Source organism: Fringilla coelebs (genome assembly GCF_963513975.1).
Source record: "Fringilla coelebs genome assembly, chromosome: 4".
In the NCBI taxonomy this organism is placed as follows: Eukaryota; Metazoa; Chordata; class Aves; order Passeriformes; family Fringillidae; genus Fringilla; species Fringilla coelebs.
In genome coordinates this window covers 53,220,676-53,240,821 of record NC_140032.1, presented here as the reverse complement: position 1 = coordinate 53,240,821, position 20,146 = coordinate 53,220,676, and the positions used below count along the sequence as shown (strand labels likewise).

Genomic DNA, 20,146 nt, shown 5'->3' with positions numbered 1-20,146 from the left:
TTCATTTTCTTTTTTAAATCTATGCTAGGATGTTTTGAATAACTTGGGTTCCTGTGAGTTGGATGAAGATGACCTAATGCTTGACTTGGAGTTCCTGGAAGAGCAACATCACCAGCGTTCTGGTAAGTCAGATAAATGCTTTCTGTCTTCAGTGAGGTAATATTATTCTAGGAATAAAAAGCAAATATGTTCAGTACAATTACTTGGAAATAAAAAGGCGTAATTTTCTTGGAAGGAGGAGAGTGGTATTCACTTTTTAGATTTATTCCTAAATGTGTTTGTAATTAATCAGAAAAATGCTGTTTGCACAGCACTTGGACTTCATATGGTCAGTTATGAAATGGAAGTGATTTTTACAGCTACAGAATTTCAGTACCAAGGGCAGACCCATCTGTTTTTCTAAATACTTAAAATGACTGCTGCCTACCCCAGGCACTTAGCAAAAGAGCATTGGTGGAATGATTGTGATCACATTTCGTGTGGGCCAGAAAAATCTTTTTCAAATAAAGAAGGTTTGGCTTGAAACATGAGTGTTACTTGACAGTTTCTCATATGTTTGGTTAAAGCCTTGTTGCAATGCCTTGATTAATAGCAATAAACTATTGCTATATACTGTGTTTACTGCCATTTTATAATAAGATTATGCAAGGTAAGTTGTTGGACCAGTGAAGAGAAATTTCCTTTTCTGGAATGTGGAGCAGCAGAACCTTGTCTGTGAATCGAAGTCCTGCTAATTCAGCAGTATTTGGAGAGTCTTCAAACCTATGTGGGACTTGTGCTTGATCCCAGGTAGAGTTCTGGGTTTGTGCTCTGCTGGGATGCTCTATTCTGACAGTGCTGTGAGTTTAAGCCTGAGGAATTCTCACCTTCTCTTTTGCCTGCTGATCCTTGATCCCAGTTTCTCCCGCACAGATGCCCATAGTGCACATTCTTGTAGACTGATGCGGAAGTGCATTTTTTGAGACATGTGCTGGCTAGTGTGGACCATCTTCAGTTCTGGTTCCTTCTTAGATGCAAATTCAGCAATGGTTACAATGCTTGAATTGTGGTCCTGTTTGATATTTTCTGTGTTTGACTGTTCTGTGAACATATCTGAATTATCTCTGTGATAATTCTGTTTAACCATTGTGCCGTGCTTTTAAACCTGTTTGCATATCTACTTACAGGATGAAACATCCGTTCTGTTTCCTTTGGTAGAGAGTATAGAGGGTTGCAGCAGTAACGTGTTCATGATCATAGTTTTCTAAATGGTTGGAAGCTAGGATGCAATAAATGAGCTGCACAGAAAAGGCCCTTTCTAACCCATTCTGAATAGTGCTATTAATTGTTTACAGAAAGTTGAATGATGGGTAAAGAAATGTGGTTTCAAAAAGCTTCAGAAACAAACATTGCATTTTATAAGAAACCATATGAGATTCAGACTTATTTATTACCTGGACTGGTTGGAAAGGAGTTAACTGGCAGAACTTGCTTCCATAAATAAACTTCCCTGATGTGTTGCACTTGACCTGACCTTTGTTTTCCTTTATTTTACAAAGCACTAAATTAAGAGGGAAATGAAAGTTATGTCCAGTATATGATTGCAAAGATTTTATGGCAACTTCTAGAGCAGCTAAAATATAATAATGCCTGAGTGACATACTGATAGAGAAGTAATTAAGATGGAGATGTGATATGACACATAATCTTCCTGCTCTTGGCTCATTATCCGGAGCAAATGAGATGCTTTTAAAACAGAGATCTACATTGTCCTCTGAAGACTGGTCCTCTGAATGACCATTTCTATTCTGAGCAATAAAATAGAGACACACACTGCAGTATGCACGTTGTCTTTAAACACAAATGTGTTTATTTTAGTAATATTTGCTCTTTGGTTTTATTTGTTTGGTGGTAAACCTAGCTGCAAAAAATGTAGGATTTCCCTAGCTGTCACTGTTTTTTTAAAGTCATTCACTTGGAAGAAAGATTTGGAAGGGTAGAGCCACAATATGAAGTTGACTAAATTTAACCAAAAAAAGCTGATATCTTTATTTTGCTTGAGGATCTGGCCCAAAATCTGTTGTGGTTGTAAGTCATCCCCATAATTTGCGTTAAGGTATTGAGGCAGTGTGCTTGATTTTTAGTGACTTAGTATTTGAATACCACTCAAGTGCATAATAGCCTTGAACTAGATACTTATATTTAAACACTTGTAACAAATTTCTTTTCTGATTCCTTTGTGAAGCTGTGGCCAACTTCCAGAATTTAAGAACTTTCAACAAAAATTCTTTTCAGTAATTCCAAGTCAATCTGTTCTCACTTCTGGGTTTCCTTTTTTTTTCCAAGAGGCATCTCTATTAATGCCTAAATACAATTCTTCTGAACTTTATCAATTAAATTACATTATCAAATATTTTTGGTGCAGTTTTTTCTACAGGCACCAGAAGTGATCAAGTGATCATGTTAAAGGCATACAGTTAATTTAATGCAGAGCTTCACACTTCCATAAATTAATCAGATTGAAATTGATGATATTTCTGGGTATGCACATATAAGCTCTTTCAGGTAATTGGGAGGTAATGTATGTTTTTTAAAAGATTTTTAATTTCGACTGCCAAGAAGACAGCCAATAGCACATGGAGGATGAGCCAGTACTGTTACTATAGAACATAGTATTCTAATAGAATTTGAATTAAACCAAAGGACTGTTTAATTCTTCAGGTATGTGACTGGCCTGAAAGTAGATGATTTTCTGTAATTTTTGGCAGTTGCAGGTTTGTTGAACTCTTTGTGAAGGCTTCTTTAAAACGATGGGCTCGAGAGTTTACCTATGGCTCCCTTGAGTAAAATTCAGTCAGGACACTTGCAGGTGTACAGATTTGTGAGCCTCCTTTGATTAGAGGTTAGATGGATGTGCAGTCTCTTCTGTAGAAGATTCAGCCTATGTCAGCTTTACATATTTAATCCATTTTATTGCAGTATTTGTTTACCTCTCTAACAAGGTCCTCATGTTTCCCTAATATTTGCAGGGGATCTGTGTATCTGACATTCACACGTGTGTCATACTGAAGTCAAATGAGAGTTAATGCATGTCTTCTTAGTCTGTTATCAGAATAAAGGTGTTCATGAGTATAAAAATATTGCACAAAAGGCTGCTTTTTGAATGGAAACATTAACATAATGCTCTTCTGGAAGTCAAAAGTATTAGCAGTACTGTGACTGTTTGTAGTACAGTAAAAACCCTGTTGATGTTCTGTGTACTGATGCTGATTGCAGCGTTTAGTTGGTTAAAGCCATCAGTCCTATAGCTGTATTGCCATTCACCTGTGCTCTATTTTGCTTTTGATAAATAGTTCTGTGGGGAATTACTATGGGGAAAAATGTTCCAGGAGAAGCTCTATTCAATATTTTAACAAATAGATTGAAATATGAAGAGGTATAATTGGAAAATTTTTCTGTTCTTTCTTCATTTGTTCCTGAGGGATAACTAAGGAATAGCTAGGAATAGTTATTCTTTAAAAGGCTATGAAAATTTCTAATGGCAAATTACATGAGTACAAAGGCTAACATCACATTCTAACTTGAATATCAAAAATTATGCCTTGGTGAGGAGGCTGTATACATCAAGCTGAGTCCTTTAGACATAACAATTCTGAAGGGTACTGCTCCAGTTAATAAACACTGTCGATGAACTGATTAATGGCAAATTGAGAAATTCTCTTAAATGCTGTTAGGAGCTCCAGTTTTTTAGAGATTTGTCTCCGTCTTTGTACCGAAGCTTATAATATAACACTAATTTTACAAAATAATTGTATTGTATTGATCTACCATTGTTTTAGTGACCATTTGTGAATAGAAAATAAGATCATATTGGAAAGATTTCTGGGAGAATTTTCTATTAAGGAGCTTTCAAGAGCAGCTACAAGCTAGTTGGTAGGAAAGGAGATGTTCCAGAAAGTGGTATGCTGTGTTAATTAAAATATAGAAATAGAAAGGAGAAAGAGACAAAGATCCGTTACGTCTTTTCTTGTTTATGGTGGGTTTTATTTATTTATTTATTACTCTAACTCTTGTGCTCTTGTTCTGTCCCCTCAGCTTTTCTGTAATGAGCTGGTTGCCCTCCAGCAGCATCCTCATGAAATGAGGTTCCTGCAAAAAGGTGCTATAAATCCTTTTGAGTACTAGCGAATTAGCAAATTAAAAAATATCCCTAACTTTTTCTCTAACCATACAACAGAAGCAATGGAGACACCTGCAAACCTCAGGCAGATGCTTCTACTTTGGGCATAAATGTCTGTGCTTTGCTGGTCTTAGCACAGCTTTAGAAGTCTGGAATTCCCTCATTTCTGACTTTCTCGCTGTAAGTGAGTTTACTGCTTTAATTTACTACTTTTGCTTCTGTTTTAAAGGCTGTATTGTTGACACAAAGAATGTGAGACAGAGACATTTTATTATCCTGCCTAATGCAATTGCTTTGAAATTTAATAAAATATTTATATTGTACTTGGTGAGTGCAGAGCGCTACTGCATACAAATTCAAAATATTAATCAATGTGATTTGCTGAGAGTTTTGCATACTGTTCTTGAGATGGAATGGTTACAATGAAGCATAATATGACATACATGATGAGTCTTGAGGGTGTCTTTTTTTTAATATCAGTAAATTAGACTTTTAAAATATGCTGCAGCTTTGATTTCCGGTTGTAAAATAATGAAGTCAGTGGTTTCTATAGTGGGAACTCATTGCAGGTTTATAGAAAGTGACAGCATTAATTTAACTTCATTCATTTTCCTTTTCCCTCGTGAAACACGATGTATTTGATTCCAAGTATTGATTAGTCAAATGAAGGAGGAAGACCTTTATATTCAGTGATACCAGCAGTGGGGAGTTTATTCAAGTAATGCACGTTAACGTGCGTGAGCTGTGTGCTGGTGTTGTGCCATAGCCTATTGAAAACAAAGTGGTTTTATGTGGTGGGTGTTGTCATTAAATTAGGACTGCAGTAAATAGTAGCCTGTTGCAGTGTGTTTTTATTTTGCAGGTTATTGTTTGATTTGTCCTTTTGTGGTTTTTTGCTCCCCGTGATTTTAGTGTGACACAGACCTGCCTTTGTTATTCAGTTGAGCCAGGTGTCCGTTTATCTCTTTGCTACTTAGCTACTTTTTTGCCAAGTTTCAAGCCCCTTCCTCCCACATTCAGCTGTTAACCCCTCCTGTGCCAAGCAGTTTTTCTCCCTTGTATCCCTTGCCCTTGTGTTCTACCCCCAGTGCTTTTGATTACTTGAACATTGTATCCTCCCTGGAGACCTGCCCCCCTTTATAAGCTGCTGTTGGTGCAGGGTGCCCTGCATCCTCCTACCAAGATATATGTGTGTGAAGCTGGAATTTGCAGTGAGTGGTCTGGCTGAAAGCTGGGGGATGGTTCCTGGTGCTGAATATTAAGCCCATGTTCCTGTCTCTTCCCCATCCGGCTCCACACTATGCAGTGACTGTTCATGGGTGTGATATTGATTAGCTGTATACCCATGCTGGCCGTTGCATCCATCATGTTGCTGCTGGAATGCTTGCTGAATAGTTTTGAATAATGTAGCTTGCTAAAATTTTTAGGAGAGATTTTTCTTTGGCCAGTACTTTAGCTGTTTTGGATTAAATGCCCCAGCCTCAGCTGAAAAGCTGTGACCCAGTGTATAGTGAAGCATAGTTACTTCACCCAGCATATTTCAGAAATGAAATTATTTATTTGCTGGGGGAAAAAAGTGGAAATATTAAATTTTATATGAATATGCAACTTTATAATCCACCAAAATATTATTTAGCTCTATAAAAAAATACTTTCAGAGATGGAACACATTTTGATCAAACCTAAGTTAAGACCGTGTCTGTTAGAAGCATTTTAAGTGTGTTCTTAACTCTGTGGTAGTACATGTTTTGGTTCTTGCTCAAGGTTTATGAATGAAATGACAGATTACAGCATGGATTTTGCAGACTGGGGGGAAGGCAGAAAGGGTTTTGAGGTGGATGCACAAAAATACTTATGTAAATGTCAAATTAGAATAATTCATTATATCAGAATATGGTCCTTTAGTAACATCTCTACATTAGATATTAGCTGCCTCACCAACAAAAGCACAGTGTACTTGTTTTTTTAGGAAGCAAAAGTCTGGCATTTGTATTGTATTTCTTTTAAATCTAGCCAGTCTGCAGATCAACTGCCATCAGTACCCAGCCAAACTAAATTGTTGGTGTAATGACCCAGTGATATTAATTAGGTAGTTGCTGAAATATTTTGAATGTGATGAACAAGCTGTGTGAAAATTCTGTGATGAGTTTGGAGTTTCTCCTGTGTCTTATTAATTCAATGTATTAATTATTTTTATTAATTTTTTAGTAGGCAGTAGGAGTGCTGAGTTGTGATGAAACTCCTTTGGTCTTTTGGTGGTGGGTTTTTTTTTTTTTTGACCAGGAGTTTTTCAGTGCAAGGAAAGCAAATTTTTCAAAGGTTTTAATTTGCTTTTAAATAGATAATAAGAAAAAAAGACCCTAACTATGCGTTTTTATCAAAAAAGTGCTTAGAAATAGAGCAGAAATACTTTAGTAATTTGAATGTATTGCTTTGCTCATGAATGTGTTGTTGGCAGCAGATTACGTTTCTGCACTTACAAACAAATGACCTATTTTGATTTTTAATTGGAACTGGACACTCAGCTCCTTGACCACCTCTGAAACCCTCATCATTGCCAAATGCCATCTTTTAGAGTTGTATGTGTTACAGATCAGGCTAAACTAGAACAGCATTCCTTTAGGTTTCTGTTTGGAATGTGTAATAGCAGTTTGGTTTCTACTTAAAGGTTTTGAACACAATAAAGATTGTGACAGCAAAGTAATGGAGAGCTCTGTCTCTCAGCCAAAGAGCAGGTTTAAAGAGTGTTTAGCTATCTAGCATCTTGCCCTGTCGCTACAAATTTTGGATAATAAGGTAATAAAAAGGTAAGAAGTACTAATAATGAAAAAAACAAAGTGATGTGTGACTTCACTACTTTAATTATACCACTATACAGATGTCCTAACACCAATCAAAAGGTAAAGTTCATGTTAGTTTTCAGTTTTGCAGGAGAAAACATCTTGCTGAATAAATGCCTGCAATTCCTTCTCAAACTTCTTGTGGTGAAGGGAGAGCATCACAAGCCACAGCTGTGGCCAGCCTGGTTTCACACATATGTCTGAATTCTAGCATGGATTTGAAGTATTGAGTGGAAACTCACATGCCACTAGTTTCCATATATCTAGAAAAAGTTATAACTGGGCTTTTTATATATTTTCAGAATGACCTATTCGACTAAGCTGCACATATTCCCCTGAAGCATTGTTTAATAAATATTGCACAGTAATGGAGTATCTTAAGGTCTCCAGGGAATGAAATAAAACATGGCATCTTCTAAACTTTTCTAACCAGGGTGTATAGCTTCTGAAAGAGCACTGAGCATGGAGAGAAGGGTTTTTTTCAGGGTTTGCAAGTGAAGGTATGTGTGGCAGTATCAAATAAAAAGAGCATATTTGTGTTAGTAGCAAGTAACCATTGCACACTCATAGCTAGGCCTGCCTTAGGACTCTGGAAGTGCAAACTGCTGAGAGTAAGGAGAAGAAATAGTGAAGTTGCTATTAAATTGGAATGGAACTAGTTAGAAATTATAGGCTTATATAAGTTTAGTCTTCCGGCATCCTGATCCATATTCTGAAAATTAAATACTGAATTGAGAGCCCTGTTTCTGTTCCCTTATTTATGTAAATGAATGGTGCAATCCTATTTTAATTGAGAAAAACAAAATACAGCCTAGGACTGCTACAGAATTAACTGCTACCAAGTTAACTTTATCCTAAATCTCTTTTAGTGTATTTTACTTTAAAAGTTGAGTTGTAACCAAACCTAGTTGATGAGGAAACATGTATGATGAGCTTCTGGCTATGCCTTCCTCAGAATATGTTTAAAATGTGTCTGGGATATAGATAATGTGCCTGTGCTGTGTGTTCTCAGTGCATCAAGGAAAATACTCAGTTTCCTGAGCAAACTGGTATTTTTAGCTCTTTGTTTTGGTATGAAGAGTGGTGAAGGACTGATATATTCAAATGGTGTATGTTAGATTCCTATCTGACTGTTGCCAATTTTACTAGTGATATGTACTTGTAAATTGTACTGCTTCACTAAAGTGGAGCAGTATCACAGAACATCACATAATTTAGATACCAAGAGATTTTTTTTCATTAATGGACAAGAGGTGCAAAAGAGCACAGTCGTGAACTTCAGGGTCATTAGAGAATACTTTTGACTGAGATGCATATGTGTGATTATCATAGAACAAATAGATTCAGAGTCTGTATCTCAATTTTCTGCTCTTTCATAATTATAGAGTGACACTTAGTTACAAATCCTTATTCATATTGGTATGCTCAACCATCATTTACTGAAAGAACCAGGACAGTAATTAAATTAGGCGGATTGCCTTTCTTCATTCCTTTGATTTTATACATGCATTGAGATGAAACATCATCTTTAATAATATCTGCAGGCAGAAAATAAATGCAATAATAAACATTATGAAAAATCAAAGCATAGTGTCCTATTTAAAGCAAATCTACACTTCTAGATGGCAAAGTTTAAGTAGAATGCCAAATGCTGCTTTTCTCTTCTGCTTTGTAAATTTACAAAGATCTGGACTGGATGTCTTGCTAAAAGGAAAATGTTGAAAACTTTGGAGGAGTATGACCTGTATTCTTACTTTTGTGAGAGATTTAGGGTGTAAGAGAAACAATTATGAGCTTATAATTGTTTTACAGAATAGCCATACCTCTTTTTATATAAAAAAACCAATTGCTTCCTCCATACAACTTCTAAAGTCATCGTACTTCAAGGTCAGACTGAAACTCTGAGTGAGTTACTGATGGCTTTTGACCTTTGGAAATACTTATCTCTGGGATCATTGTGGCTTCACTCTTAGGTAAAGAAAGAAATAATATTCTGATAGTTAAAAGTGTGGGTCTCCTGGGTTGAGCTGGATTCTCTGATGCCGATTTCCAGCGTTACCATGGGCTCCTCAATTAATTTATTTGTAGTACATAAGTGGTACTCCAGTAGTCATGGGGTTTGGCATTAAAGTCTGAGAGATACTCATGATACCAATGGGATGGAGCTGCAGTAATAACTTGAGTCATTTCAGTCTTTAGAGGCCAATTATGTTCTGGTTTGTGCCTCTTCATGTGTCATTCCAGGAAGTGGAGCAGACAGTGCCATTGCTGTTGCTGGTGTATCCGCCACTGTTACTGCTCCTGTGTTGTTTTTTTTTTTTAATTTCTTTCTGCAGTAAAAATTCCAAAGCAAACCACAAGTTTCTTCCAATAAACAAGAGGAAAAAATATGGCAAAAGCCTATCATACTAATCAACTAAAGCCTGGGCTCAAATCTAAATTACTTTTAAAATCTTTCCAAAACCCTTCATTACTCAAAGATTGGGTCAAATCTGCTGTAGTGTTTGAAAATACTAGGTGACTTGATTTTTGTATGTCTTTACCTAAATCTCTTGTGATGAGAGAGTCTGTTGTTCCTTCTTTCACTCCTGTGAGTGTTCTATCAAGTCCTCAATATTGTTTGGATTTTGCTGAATTTCTTTTATGTTTTAACCTCCAACTTCCCTTTAGGGGGAAGGAATTCAAAAATAAATGCTGTGCAGAAAGTAAACCCTGAGATTTATTGCAGCCTAGGTTCAACTTTAGGAGGAGGGATCAATAGGTAGCAAATAGATTAGTTGGGGGTACAGGGTCTTCCTGAGACATGAGAATGTTTTGTCCTCTCAGGGACCCCTAAAAGAAGGCTGTGCTTTTGGTTTATATAGCCTAGCTAGTTTTCTGCACTAAGAAGGACACTGTACACCTTTCTTTGCCAAGGGAACAATATGAGATAAACTCTGAAAGATAACCTTGAAGAAATTTTCCAGTTGTACCTTTTGTAGTTAGGCTTATATTCCATCTAACCCAAAGTGAATAATGCCCAGCAATCTCCTTTTCACACTGCAATTCTCCAAATTCTTCCATGCAACCCTTTCTGTAGGGAACAGCTTGACAATGAAAGTTTGTTGAAGGTAGGTTTGCCTGCCACTGCTCCAGTAACTTCATCAAAGAACAGCGTGCCTTGTGCCTACTGAGGGTAAAATCAGTGTTATGGGGTTTGGGGGCTCTTTTCCCCCCCTATTTTTGTAATGTTGTGATGTCCTTAGGAGATAAAGTCTGTTTCCAGTTAAGATTTAAAGGGAAGTGTGTTTGCAGTGGGAAGTATTCCAAATGCACTTTTAAAAACAGCAAACAAGTGTTCTGTTGCAGGATGGGTAACACGTATGTGCACGCATCTGCAAATGGCAAGTCATGCACAAAATGTTACTACACACTGCAGTACTGAATCTATGGGTATCCCTATAATTTTGTTTATTTTTGGTGGTTTGTTTTGTTTTGATAAAGAGCTAAGTATTTATGAGTTTGATATTTGAGGAGGTGCTGAACCATAGACTTAAAAGTGGCTGTGAAAAGTTGGTAACTGGAGACACTGGTCCCATGCAGCATCCCTCAGCCTATGGTGCTCTGTGTGCATGTGCTTAAAACAGCCTTTGTAGAAATGTCTGTAGCTAAGGACTAGCATGTACACAAATGTGAAACACCTGACAGACCAAAGGCATTCCTCTGAGCTGGTTCAGTGTTTAAAATGCTTTACTTCCTTACATCCAGCTTTTGATAGTGATGCTTGTTTGTAACGCAGTAACTGCTGAATCTGAGAAACGAAAGGGAAAATTGATGGTAAATAAGTGTAGTGCCTTTGGCTTGCAGGATGGATAATGTGCTCATTTTCTCTCTCTTTGTAAGTATTTCCAGCCCTGCAAACACAGTTTTAGGGAAAAAGGACTACAGCAATGTCTTTGCAAGGGCTAAGGAAACCAGAGAGGCCCTAAGGCATGAGAAACTGTTATGAAAAGAAAATGTTGGTAGTAAACTCTTTTATTATAATATATCAATTTTGCTGACTGTCAAAGGCAAAATCATGATTAACCTGTTGAAGATCTTCCTGACTTGACCAATTTTTTTCTTATAGAGGTTTTTCTTAATAAAAAAGCTATTTACTATAAAAATATACTTATTTGGAGATTGAAAAGCAGGAAGTAGATAAAATGAAAGCACAGCTGTGTTGCAATATTATTTTTGTGCTTCTTCCCCAAGCTGTTAATTTCACAGAAAATAGTTTTGACAAGTCTCTGTATTTCGAATACATTTTCTACTTTAATAAAACATGAAATAACTCTAAGGTTCAATTTCATTGTTTTCTTCCCTACTTAATCTTTAATTTGTTTGAATCATTTGGAGATTTTTGCAGGATTGGGGGTTCAGGAAAAAATACTCTTCATGCTCCTTAATATAACATTACTGATGTGATGTAAATTATGAGGTTTAAGCTAGAATGACATAAATACATTACTTAACCATCTTATTGTCAGCATGTGCTGGATAAAATGCAAATAACTCCTTGTTCTGAGCATATTCAATCAAACCCCTCAGTTTGCAAATACATCAGACTTATATTCACAGATGGGCTGTGCAGAGCTGTGTAGAGTTAGATGGAGAAACTGTTGGCTGTGTCATTGAGCATCTGGAAGGGGTGGGTTTGGCTGGTGGCTGAGGTTGACCAGGCAAAAGCCATCGCCTTGTACTGAATTTTTGTGGAAACGCACACTGTGATCCTTAGACACTGAGTTTAGTGTCTACAGTAGGTAGGCAAAGAGGTAGTAAAGAGTAGGTGTAGGTAGAAAGGGGAAAAGAAATGAATAGAGCTAAGAAGGAAACTGGTATGGAAAAACCTCACCTTTAGCTTCTGGGAAAAATAGCATGTTTTGGAATGAAGTTTCCCTCAACTTCATTCAGGATGATATATGACAAGCAGCTTAAAAGAATTTTTCAAACTCTCCCAGAAGTAGTATTCTGTCCCTCTCCTGAAAACAAATCAAGAGGTTTAAAGTAACCCAGGTGGTTTGTGTTTTTCAGGCTGCAGGGGCCATGAGCAGGGGCTCTGTGGAACGCGTGTGTTCCTCCTGCATGTGCTGCTCCTCCTCATCCCCATGGCAGACACAGAGGAAGGAGTGATGGAGACCTGTGTTAGCTAGTACATCTGGTTTCACAACAGCCTGCTCTCTTACCTCATCTGCCAGAAACACTCTTGAGGCTCTTTCCCCTGGGATTACAGGAATAATGAGCTGTTGAATCAGCTCAGTGGTATGTGCTGTGCGCCTCGAGAAGGATCCGCAGCAAGGCCGGAGGAGGTGACAGGAAAGACTGCATTTTCTTTCAGTGGGAGAATTTGTATTTCCCACATTTTCAAACTGTAGGTAAAGAAAGTCACTTCCAGTTGTGTCAGTTTCTTCTTAACTAGAAGTGAGATTGTTTTGCTTCCCCTTCCACAGTCACATTTACCACATCTTTTCCTTTCTTACCTCCCAAGCTTTTTGTACTTTCCTGAAATATGCAGGAGCCTATGTTACCTTAGATGGCACTTGGATTTATTACAGCTTTATAAAATCAGTTACTACTTTTGCAAATTCAGCTTATTTTGGAGTTGTCATGCAAAAAAACCCCAAACATTATTTTTTCATCTTTAGTCCTTCTCTTGACCTAATTCTGTTTGCTTTCTGTTAAAGAATTGTGCTTTATGGGCTTTTTTCTACTGTACAATCTCGTCTGAATCTCATATTGAGGAGTGGGATGCTGACAACCTCTGTGTTTTGTATATTTTCGATCTTTGATTAGTGCTTGATTTCAGTTAGGTTTATTCAGGTAACAGTAATATTTGAAACTGTAGGTAAAAGATAGTGAGTTTTGCTTGCTTTCAGACTTAGAAGCCCAGACAGCTGAGATAAGTTTGACAGATTTTTATATCTATAATAATGAAGAATTCTGTCTCCCCAGTAGACTGGGGAGACAGAATAGAATTACCATGATTATTTAATAATGCTAACTAACTGTATTTATAAATTACAGTTTAGACATTCTGTAGTCATCAGAAGTCCTTGGAGATTAGAATACTTTCTAATTACGTGTGGGAATAAATTGTCCCTATACTGACTGCTGCAAAAACATATTTGAAATGCTGATATTTCATCAGGGCTTAGGTCATCACATTTACTGTTCTATACATCATCTTATCTATATGAAGGATGATTCAGCATGTTTTACATTTACCACTTTTCCTCTTTGATCTATCTTTTTAGAATTGATTATAGATTCAAAGTTTTCTTTGCCTTCACCTGTTTGTATAAATGCATGTTCTCTATTTTTGGGGAAGAACATTACTACTGTATCGGTGATTTCTAGAAAAACCATGTTTTTCTTGTGGGAAGCAGGAATTTTTTGGTGCTTCGAGAATTTGCTGTGAGAACATCTCAGTGGAAAATTAAGAGTGTATTTAGCCTAAGGCACATAGCTAGCTAGCTCCACTGAAGTCAGGGGGATCAGACTCCAGATTTAAGCTCATTCATAAGTGACCTCAGGCTTTGGAGCCTGGACTTGATACATCCACTGCCCCCTCTGAGACTGTTTTTTAATGGCTGCTCAGTTTCTGTCATTTGTGGCTAAAAGTTTATGTGAGTACAGTATTGCTAACATATGATAAAAGAATAAACTCCATAGGAAATTTGTAGTTATAGCTAATGTATGGACTGATTTATTAGCAACAGCAGCATAGTTTAGAGGAACAAAAGGTCATATTGTGGATAATGATAATTTTTCCGGTAAATAAATTTGGGGATGCCGTGTCTAATTTCAAGTGTTTTCTAGGAATGGATATGAAAGAAAGAGGTTTGAAGCTAGCACTGCAATTTTATTCATATTGCAAGGAAAAATAGAATTGGTAGCAAAGCTTCCTTAAATTAAGGAAGCACAGTGTGCTTCCTTGAATTAAAATGTTAATATCTGTTTGAGAAAAAAAGCCTTCAGAAAGTGCTCCTCCCTAGTGAGTCTTAGTCCATACAAACTCTGCTATTTTCCCAAAACAATGAGGACATAATTTCTGACCATTTCTTAATCATCCAAGCAATTTAGAAATAGGTAGTAAGAAGGCTTTATTCCTAAAGAAAATTTTTATTAAACAGATTTATTTTTTTTTATAAGACTTGGTACACTCACTAGCCTGATCAGACCTTGGAAGCAATTATGAGGAGGAGAAAGAAAATCTACAGCAAAAATAACTTATTCAAGGTTAATTTAGATGAGGTTAATTTAAAATCTCAGCATGCCTTTTAACCCACTACAGCTCTGTTTAAAAGTGATGTGAGACTGTTTTTTTTAATATAAAGTAGAAAGAAATAGGAAGCCAATTAGGTCTTTTGCTATCTCTGACCTTAAAATAATTTTGTTCTCTTGCATGAATATGATGCCTTGATATCTTCCATCTATCAGAAGACATTATTGGGGGTGTGTGTTACTTGTTGTTTTGAGTAATTTCCACTGTCAGCCTAACAAGTTGAATGTCTGGGTCTTTGTCTTTCCTGGCAGCCTTGATCACATAGGTAGGTTCCTAAAAAACTAAAGGAATAAATTAAAAAAAAATCTAAATAAGGGATTCTTAATGAGGATATTTGATTTTCTTACCTAACCTAAGACCATAATCTGACAGTTTCATTTCTGATTTTTGTATCTTGAGCATGTATTTTCCAATACTTTCCCAGTAGATGACTAAAATTGCTCTCCTCCACACAAGATTTTTTGAGCACAGGATTTTTATAAGCTCTTCCATCTTTGACATGATCTCTAATACTGCTGTCTAGAATACTTCCACGGGGAAAATTTAGTCAAAACCCAGGGAAGGACTTGGAGGTTACTTTGTAAGCATTTGTGTGTTGTGGGATCAAATCATAATTTTGGGAAAAGCAGTTTTGTCTCAACAAGAGAGGCTAAATCTACTGTGTTTTAATGGCATCTTAGCTCCTAGCTGAGTATGTTGTCTCTGCCATTAAGTGATTTAACCTCTGCTCCTTAGCCTGCTGTTCAGGTACCAAGTAATCAAGCAATTTATTGAGGTGGTGTGCACTGATTAAAGGGATTTTATAGAGTTAGAGAGCACTGACAGTTGCAGTATAAAATGTTATGATTTGATAAAAATCATAATGCTGTCCATATTTGCTTTATCTGATACAGTGCATGCATACAGTAAGAAAGATATGTATGGATGTAAAAATAAAGGAGGTTAGGTACAGATTGCTTGCAGTAAGCAGTTGCTCTATGAAGGCATTGTCCTTTAGGTTGTTAATAACGTGGTGAGCTGTAATTTTTCATGTGCTGGTGCAGTGGAACTTGGCCTTCTGCTATTTCATGATCTCAGTAGTTTTGGTGTGTTTTTTTTTTTTTCCTCCTCCTTCTATCTTGCTATTCATGTGGATTATTCTGTTCAGTATAGCTGTCCAGATTGCAAGAATAAGCTAAAACCTTTTCCTGCATTTAGTGTACCTACGTATTTTAAAATGATGGCCAGTGTGCCATCTGAGCAGAGAAATGATTTAGAAACATTTATCTGTTTGTTGGGGACTTTTTGTCAGTCTTTCACCCTAGGCTTTCATGTATTAGCTTAAAAACTTGTAATTGTCATTTCTATAGGAAGTACTATGATGAGTATTACAGTGTGGTCGTTGTGCAGCTTTGGACTATTTTCTGTAATTTTTTTTCAAACTGTTGCTCATTCTGAAAAATTACCATGTACTATCTGTGAAGATTTAAGCATGTTTGTGTGAGGTAATACTAGAGAAACAGGACTTCTTGCATTCTGAAAAAACTACTTGTTTATTTTCTTAATTCTTGAGGTGGCAGCCATGCAATGCTGCTGAGTCATTGCTGTCTATTAGTGCCACTGTTTGTCACTTCCAAATGGAAAGAAGCTGTCAGCTATTCTGGAGGTGACACAGCAGATGTTGCAAAAAGGAATTCTCATGTACAGTGCAGAGTTACATAGAGTTTCCAATGAAGTGTAACTGTGAATTTCAGTCATCTTCAAGGAGCAATTTTGGTCTTTCTGTTAATGTAACAAATGAGATCTTGTGGTTGTGATCTTGGGAGCTCTTTGTGCCCTGTGGCACTTTCTCAGTATTTAGGGAATAGTTTGGAAGGGAATGTAATATTCAATATGTCATTTAGGTTAGATTGTTTTTTTCAGCATTTTTGGTAAAAGAAAGCATAGCTAAGGTAGTGAGAAACTTTTAGATGCATATTGGCTTTGAGAACAGCAACAATGTTTTCTGTAGTCCCTATAATTCTATAAACATATTTACTTCAAAGAAATATTTGTGTTAGGAACTTGAGTTCGGTTTCCAAATTCATGCAGAACTTTGCTTTTGAAAGTGTCATGGGTTGACTTTGGCACAGTGCTAGCGCTTTTATGAAAGGTGGATTTTCTAAAGTGGTTACTGTGAGATGTGACTTAGGAACAGAACAAAACAGGTTTTAACTTGGGAATGGAGGAAAAAAAAAAAACATTTTATTAATCTACATAGACACAAAAGGGAAAAGGAAAAAACTACACACAACAATCTACAATAGAACATTTTCAAAAACACTTTTCTTTTCTTCACTTTTCTAACAAACAAATTTCTTCTAACACATTAATTCTTAATTCTAATACTTTTTTTTACACACACTCTCTTCAGTTCATCAGGAGAGAGGAGTTTTCTTCTTACACTATGGGCCTCCCCAGGAAAACACTGTAAAGTCTCTAGTGCTTCTACGTCACACACTGTAGCTGCTTGAAGAAAATCTGTAGCGGTGACTATTCTTTTTTCTATGTTTAGCGTTTTCACTACTGTCTATGGATCTAAACTGCTTCTTAGGTTTTTTTAAGAATGCTTTGCTTAGTTCTAAGAAGTGGCTGCTTTTCACTATTTGGGACACCTGTCCCCCTTATATTATTTCTTTTGGGGCTTGGGGCTCTCAGGAACAGAGATTTTTTCTTGGAGGCAGAGGGCTCTACCACACCCTCCTTCTCAGTTTTTGTTTTCTTCGCTTCTGCTCGCGGCTTTGTTACTCTTGGCTTCTAGCTAACTGCTTCTCTTAAGGAGCAGTCTCTGTATTATTAGAAGAACTTGGTTTCGCCCGTGGTTGTGTAAGAGAAAAGTTTAGCTAAAGCTACTCTACTCATCTCTTCTACTTAGGGCACTCTTATCTACAAGCATTTCTTCACTTAGTCAAACTTTTTCTTCTTTCTTATCTTCTTTCTTTTTTCACTTTTTAGCTGGGGAGGATCAGTGTTTTTAAAGCTTTTAAAGGTTCAAAAAGGTTACAAGCTTAGCTTGGTCTGCTGACGGCTGGGCACCTTGCCCCCCCCTACTTTCTCTTCTTGGCTGTGCTCCCGGCACTAGATAACAAATTTTTAGCTTGCACAGTCTCTGTCATTCTCTCTCCCAGGGGGGGCTGCCCAAACCATCCCAGGACTCCTCCACCCCTGCACCTTGCCGGGGCTCCGGCCTTCCTTCCCAGGCCGCATGGCCTCCCCTCCCCCGCCCAGACGCAGCTGGGCAGGGGAGAGGTCAGAGCAACTCACCGGCCGGACTCCAAAGAGGAAGGTCTTCTCTAAATCCTCTGCTTTTTAACCCACTGAGTGTGTTCTCGGAGGCGTACCCAAATCCTCAGTGGCCAAACCAAATGCCAATTTCACATCTGGCCACTGATTGGTTTGACCATAACTTTCTAAAAAAAAACTCTCTTCCGGGTCAAACCATGACAATCCACCTCTCGCCTCCGAGAATACACATTTCACTCTAACATATAACAAAACTATATTCAATTGACATACACTAAACCTCCATCCCTAAATTTTATAATCAATCTATTTACATGTTTTGCTCTTATTCCTTTTGATCTATCTCACAGTTTCCATCTTCTCCGTTGCTTAAATCTTGATTCCCGGTCAGGGAACCAATAATGTCATGGGTTGACTCTGGCACAGTGCTAGCGCTCTCATGAAAGGTGGATTTTCCAAAGTGGTTACTGTGAGATGTGACCCAGGAACAGAACAAAACAGGCTCCAACTTGGGAATGGAGGAAAAAAAAAAAACATTTTATTAATCTACATAGACACAAAAGGGAAAAGGAAAAAACTACACACAACAATCCACAATAGAACATCTTCAAAAACACTTCTCTTCCCCCCACCTCTCCAACAAACAAATCCCCTCTAACACATCAATTCTCAATTCCAATACCCTCCTTCACACACACTCTCCCCAGTTCATCAGGAGAGAGGAGTCTTCCTCTCACACCATGGGCCTCCCCAGGAAAACACTGCAAAGTCCCCAGTGCTTCCACGTCACACACTGCAGCCGCCCGAAGAAAATCTGTAGCGGTGACCATTCTTCCTTCCATGTCTAGCGCTCTCACCACTGTCTATGGATCCAAACTGCTCCTTAGGTCTTTTTAAGAATGCTTTGCTTAGTTCCAAGAAGTGGCCGCCTCTCACCATTTGGGACACCTGTCCCCCCCATATTATTTCCCCTGGGGCCTGGGGCTCTCAGGAACAGAGATCCTTCCCTGGAGGCAGAGGGCTCCACCACACCCTCCCCCTCAGTCTCTGTTCTCTCCGCTTCTGCTCGCGGCCTTGTCACTCCTGGCTTCTAGCCAACCGCCTCCCCCAAGGAGCAGTCTCTGTATTATCAGAAGAACTTGGTTTCGCCCGTGGCTGTGTAAGAGAAAAGTCCAGCCAAAGCCACTCCACTCATCTCCTCTACCTAGGGCACTCTCATCTACAAGCATTTCTTCACCTAGTCAAACTTCTTCTTCTTTCCCATCCTCTTTCTCCTCTCACTCCTTAGCTGGGGAGGATCAGTGTTTTTAAAGCTTCCAAAGGTTCAAAAAGGTTACAAGCTCAGCCTGGTCTGCTGACGGCTGGGCACCTTGCCCCCCCCCACTTTCTCCTCCTGGCTGTGCTCCCGGCACCAGATAACAAATTTCCAGCCTGCACAGTCTCTGTCATTCTCTCTCCCAGGGGGGGCTGCCCAAACCATCCCAGGACTCCTCCACCCCTGCACCTTGCCGGGGCTCCGGCCTTCCTTCCCAGGCCGCATGGCCTCCCCTCCCCCGCCCAGACGCAGCTGGGCAGGGGAGAGGTCAGAGCAACTCACCGGCCGGACTCCAAAGAGGAAGGTCTTCTCTAAATCCTCTGCTTTTTAACCCACTGAGTGTGTTCTCGGAGGCGTACCCAAATCCTCAGTGGCCAAACCAAATGCCAATTTCACATCTGGCCACTGATTGGTTTGACCATAACTTTCTAAAAAAAAACTCTCTTCCGGGTCAAACCATGACAGAAAGTAACCCTAGAAAATTGCTTGGTAAAGGTGTAGTTTTGCTCCAGTTAAAAAATTCAAATCAGCTTGATTATGTTATTTTTTCAGACTGTCTTCCTTGGTGTTTTATGATGTTAAGAGTTGGTTCAGCTCTAATGGAACTGGGGAGGATCAAGGATAACCTGAGTTTCCAAGACTCAAATCTTCAAGTGTAGACTTGTTAGCTTCCTTAGTGTGTTTTAAATGCTAAAACAAAGTAAAAGTTATTTGTGAGGATTATTTGAATCAAGGACTGTCATTTTAAATATGTGCCTGTTGAGTCAGATGAAAGAATTTACTACAATGACTTTGCAGGGAGTGACATTTGAGCAATGATCCTCTTCTCATTTGCACCCAGTAGGGAAGTGTCTGGCAATGAATGTGAGACCTCGTTTATCTTTCCCATAATTGAGAGGAGTTCTAGCAGAGGGATCTAACACTCAAGGGTAGTGTGCAGATTGGTGCATTCTCTGCAGCACCTCTGGTCCAGAAGTCAGTAATTAGGCTGTCACAAAACTGTTGCGGTTTACATTGTTTGATTTCTTTTAGAAGGAAAAAAGGAAAGAGCCAGAGGGGAGTTACATTTTTCTTGTTAGTTTTGACTTTTTTTTTTTTAAATAAACTGTGTACAGGTAAAGGCTATGTAAAAATTGACAAAGAATGAATATATTTTAAAACTAGTTTTACTTTGTAAATAACCTAAATTAAACCATCACTAACTTCCCGCTTGTGTTAGTATTTTGTATCCTGACAGTTATTTTTAGGACTTTATGGCCTTCCCAGAA

General features: G+C 38.1%; 1 protein-coding gene across 1 annotated transcript in view; it reads left to right on the top strand.

The window, feature by feature from the left end:
- The window catches only part of CCSER1 (coiled-coil serine rich protein 1), a gene marked incomplete at its 5' end in the record, with an annotated part of 535,256 nt that overhangs the window by 46,312 nt on the left and 468,798 nt on the right, over positions 1 to 20,146 (top strand). Inside the window, one exon of the mRNA XM_084203900.1 lies at positions 29 to 122. Coding sequence (XP_084060026.1) covers positions 29 to 122 — 94 coding nt within the window. The remainder of the gene's footprint in view (positions 1 to 28; positions 123 to 20,146) is intronic.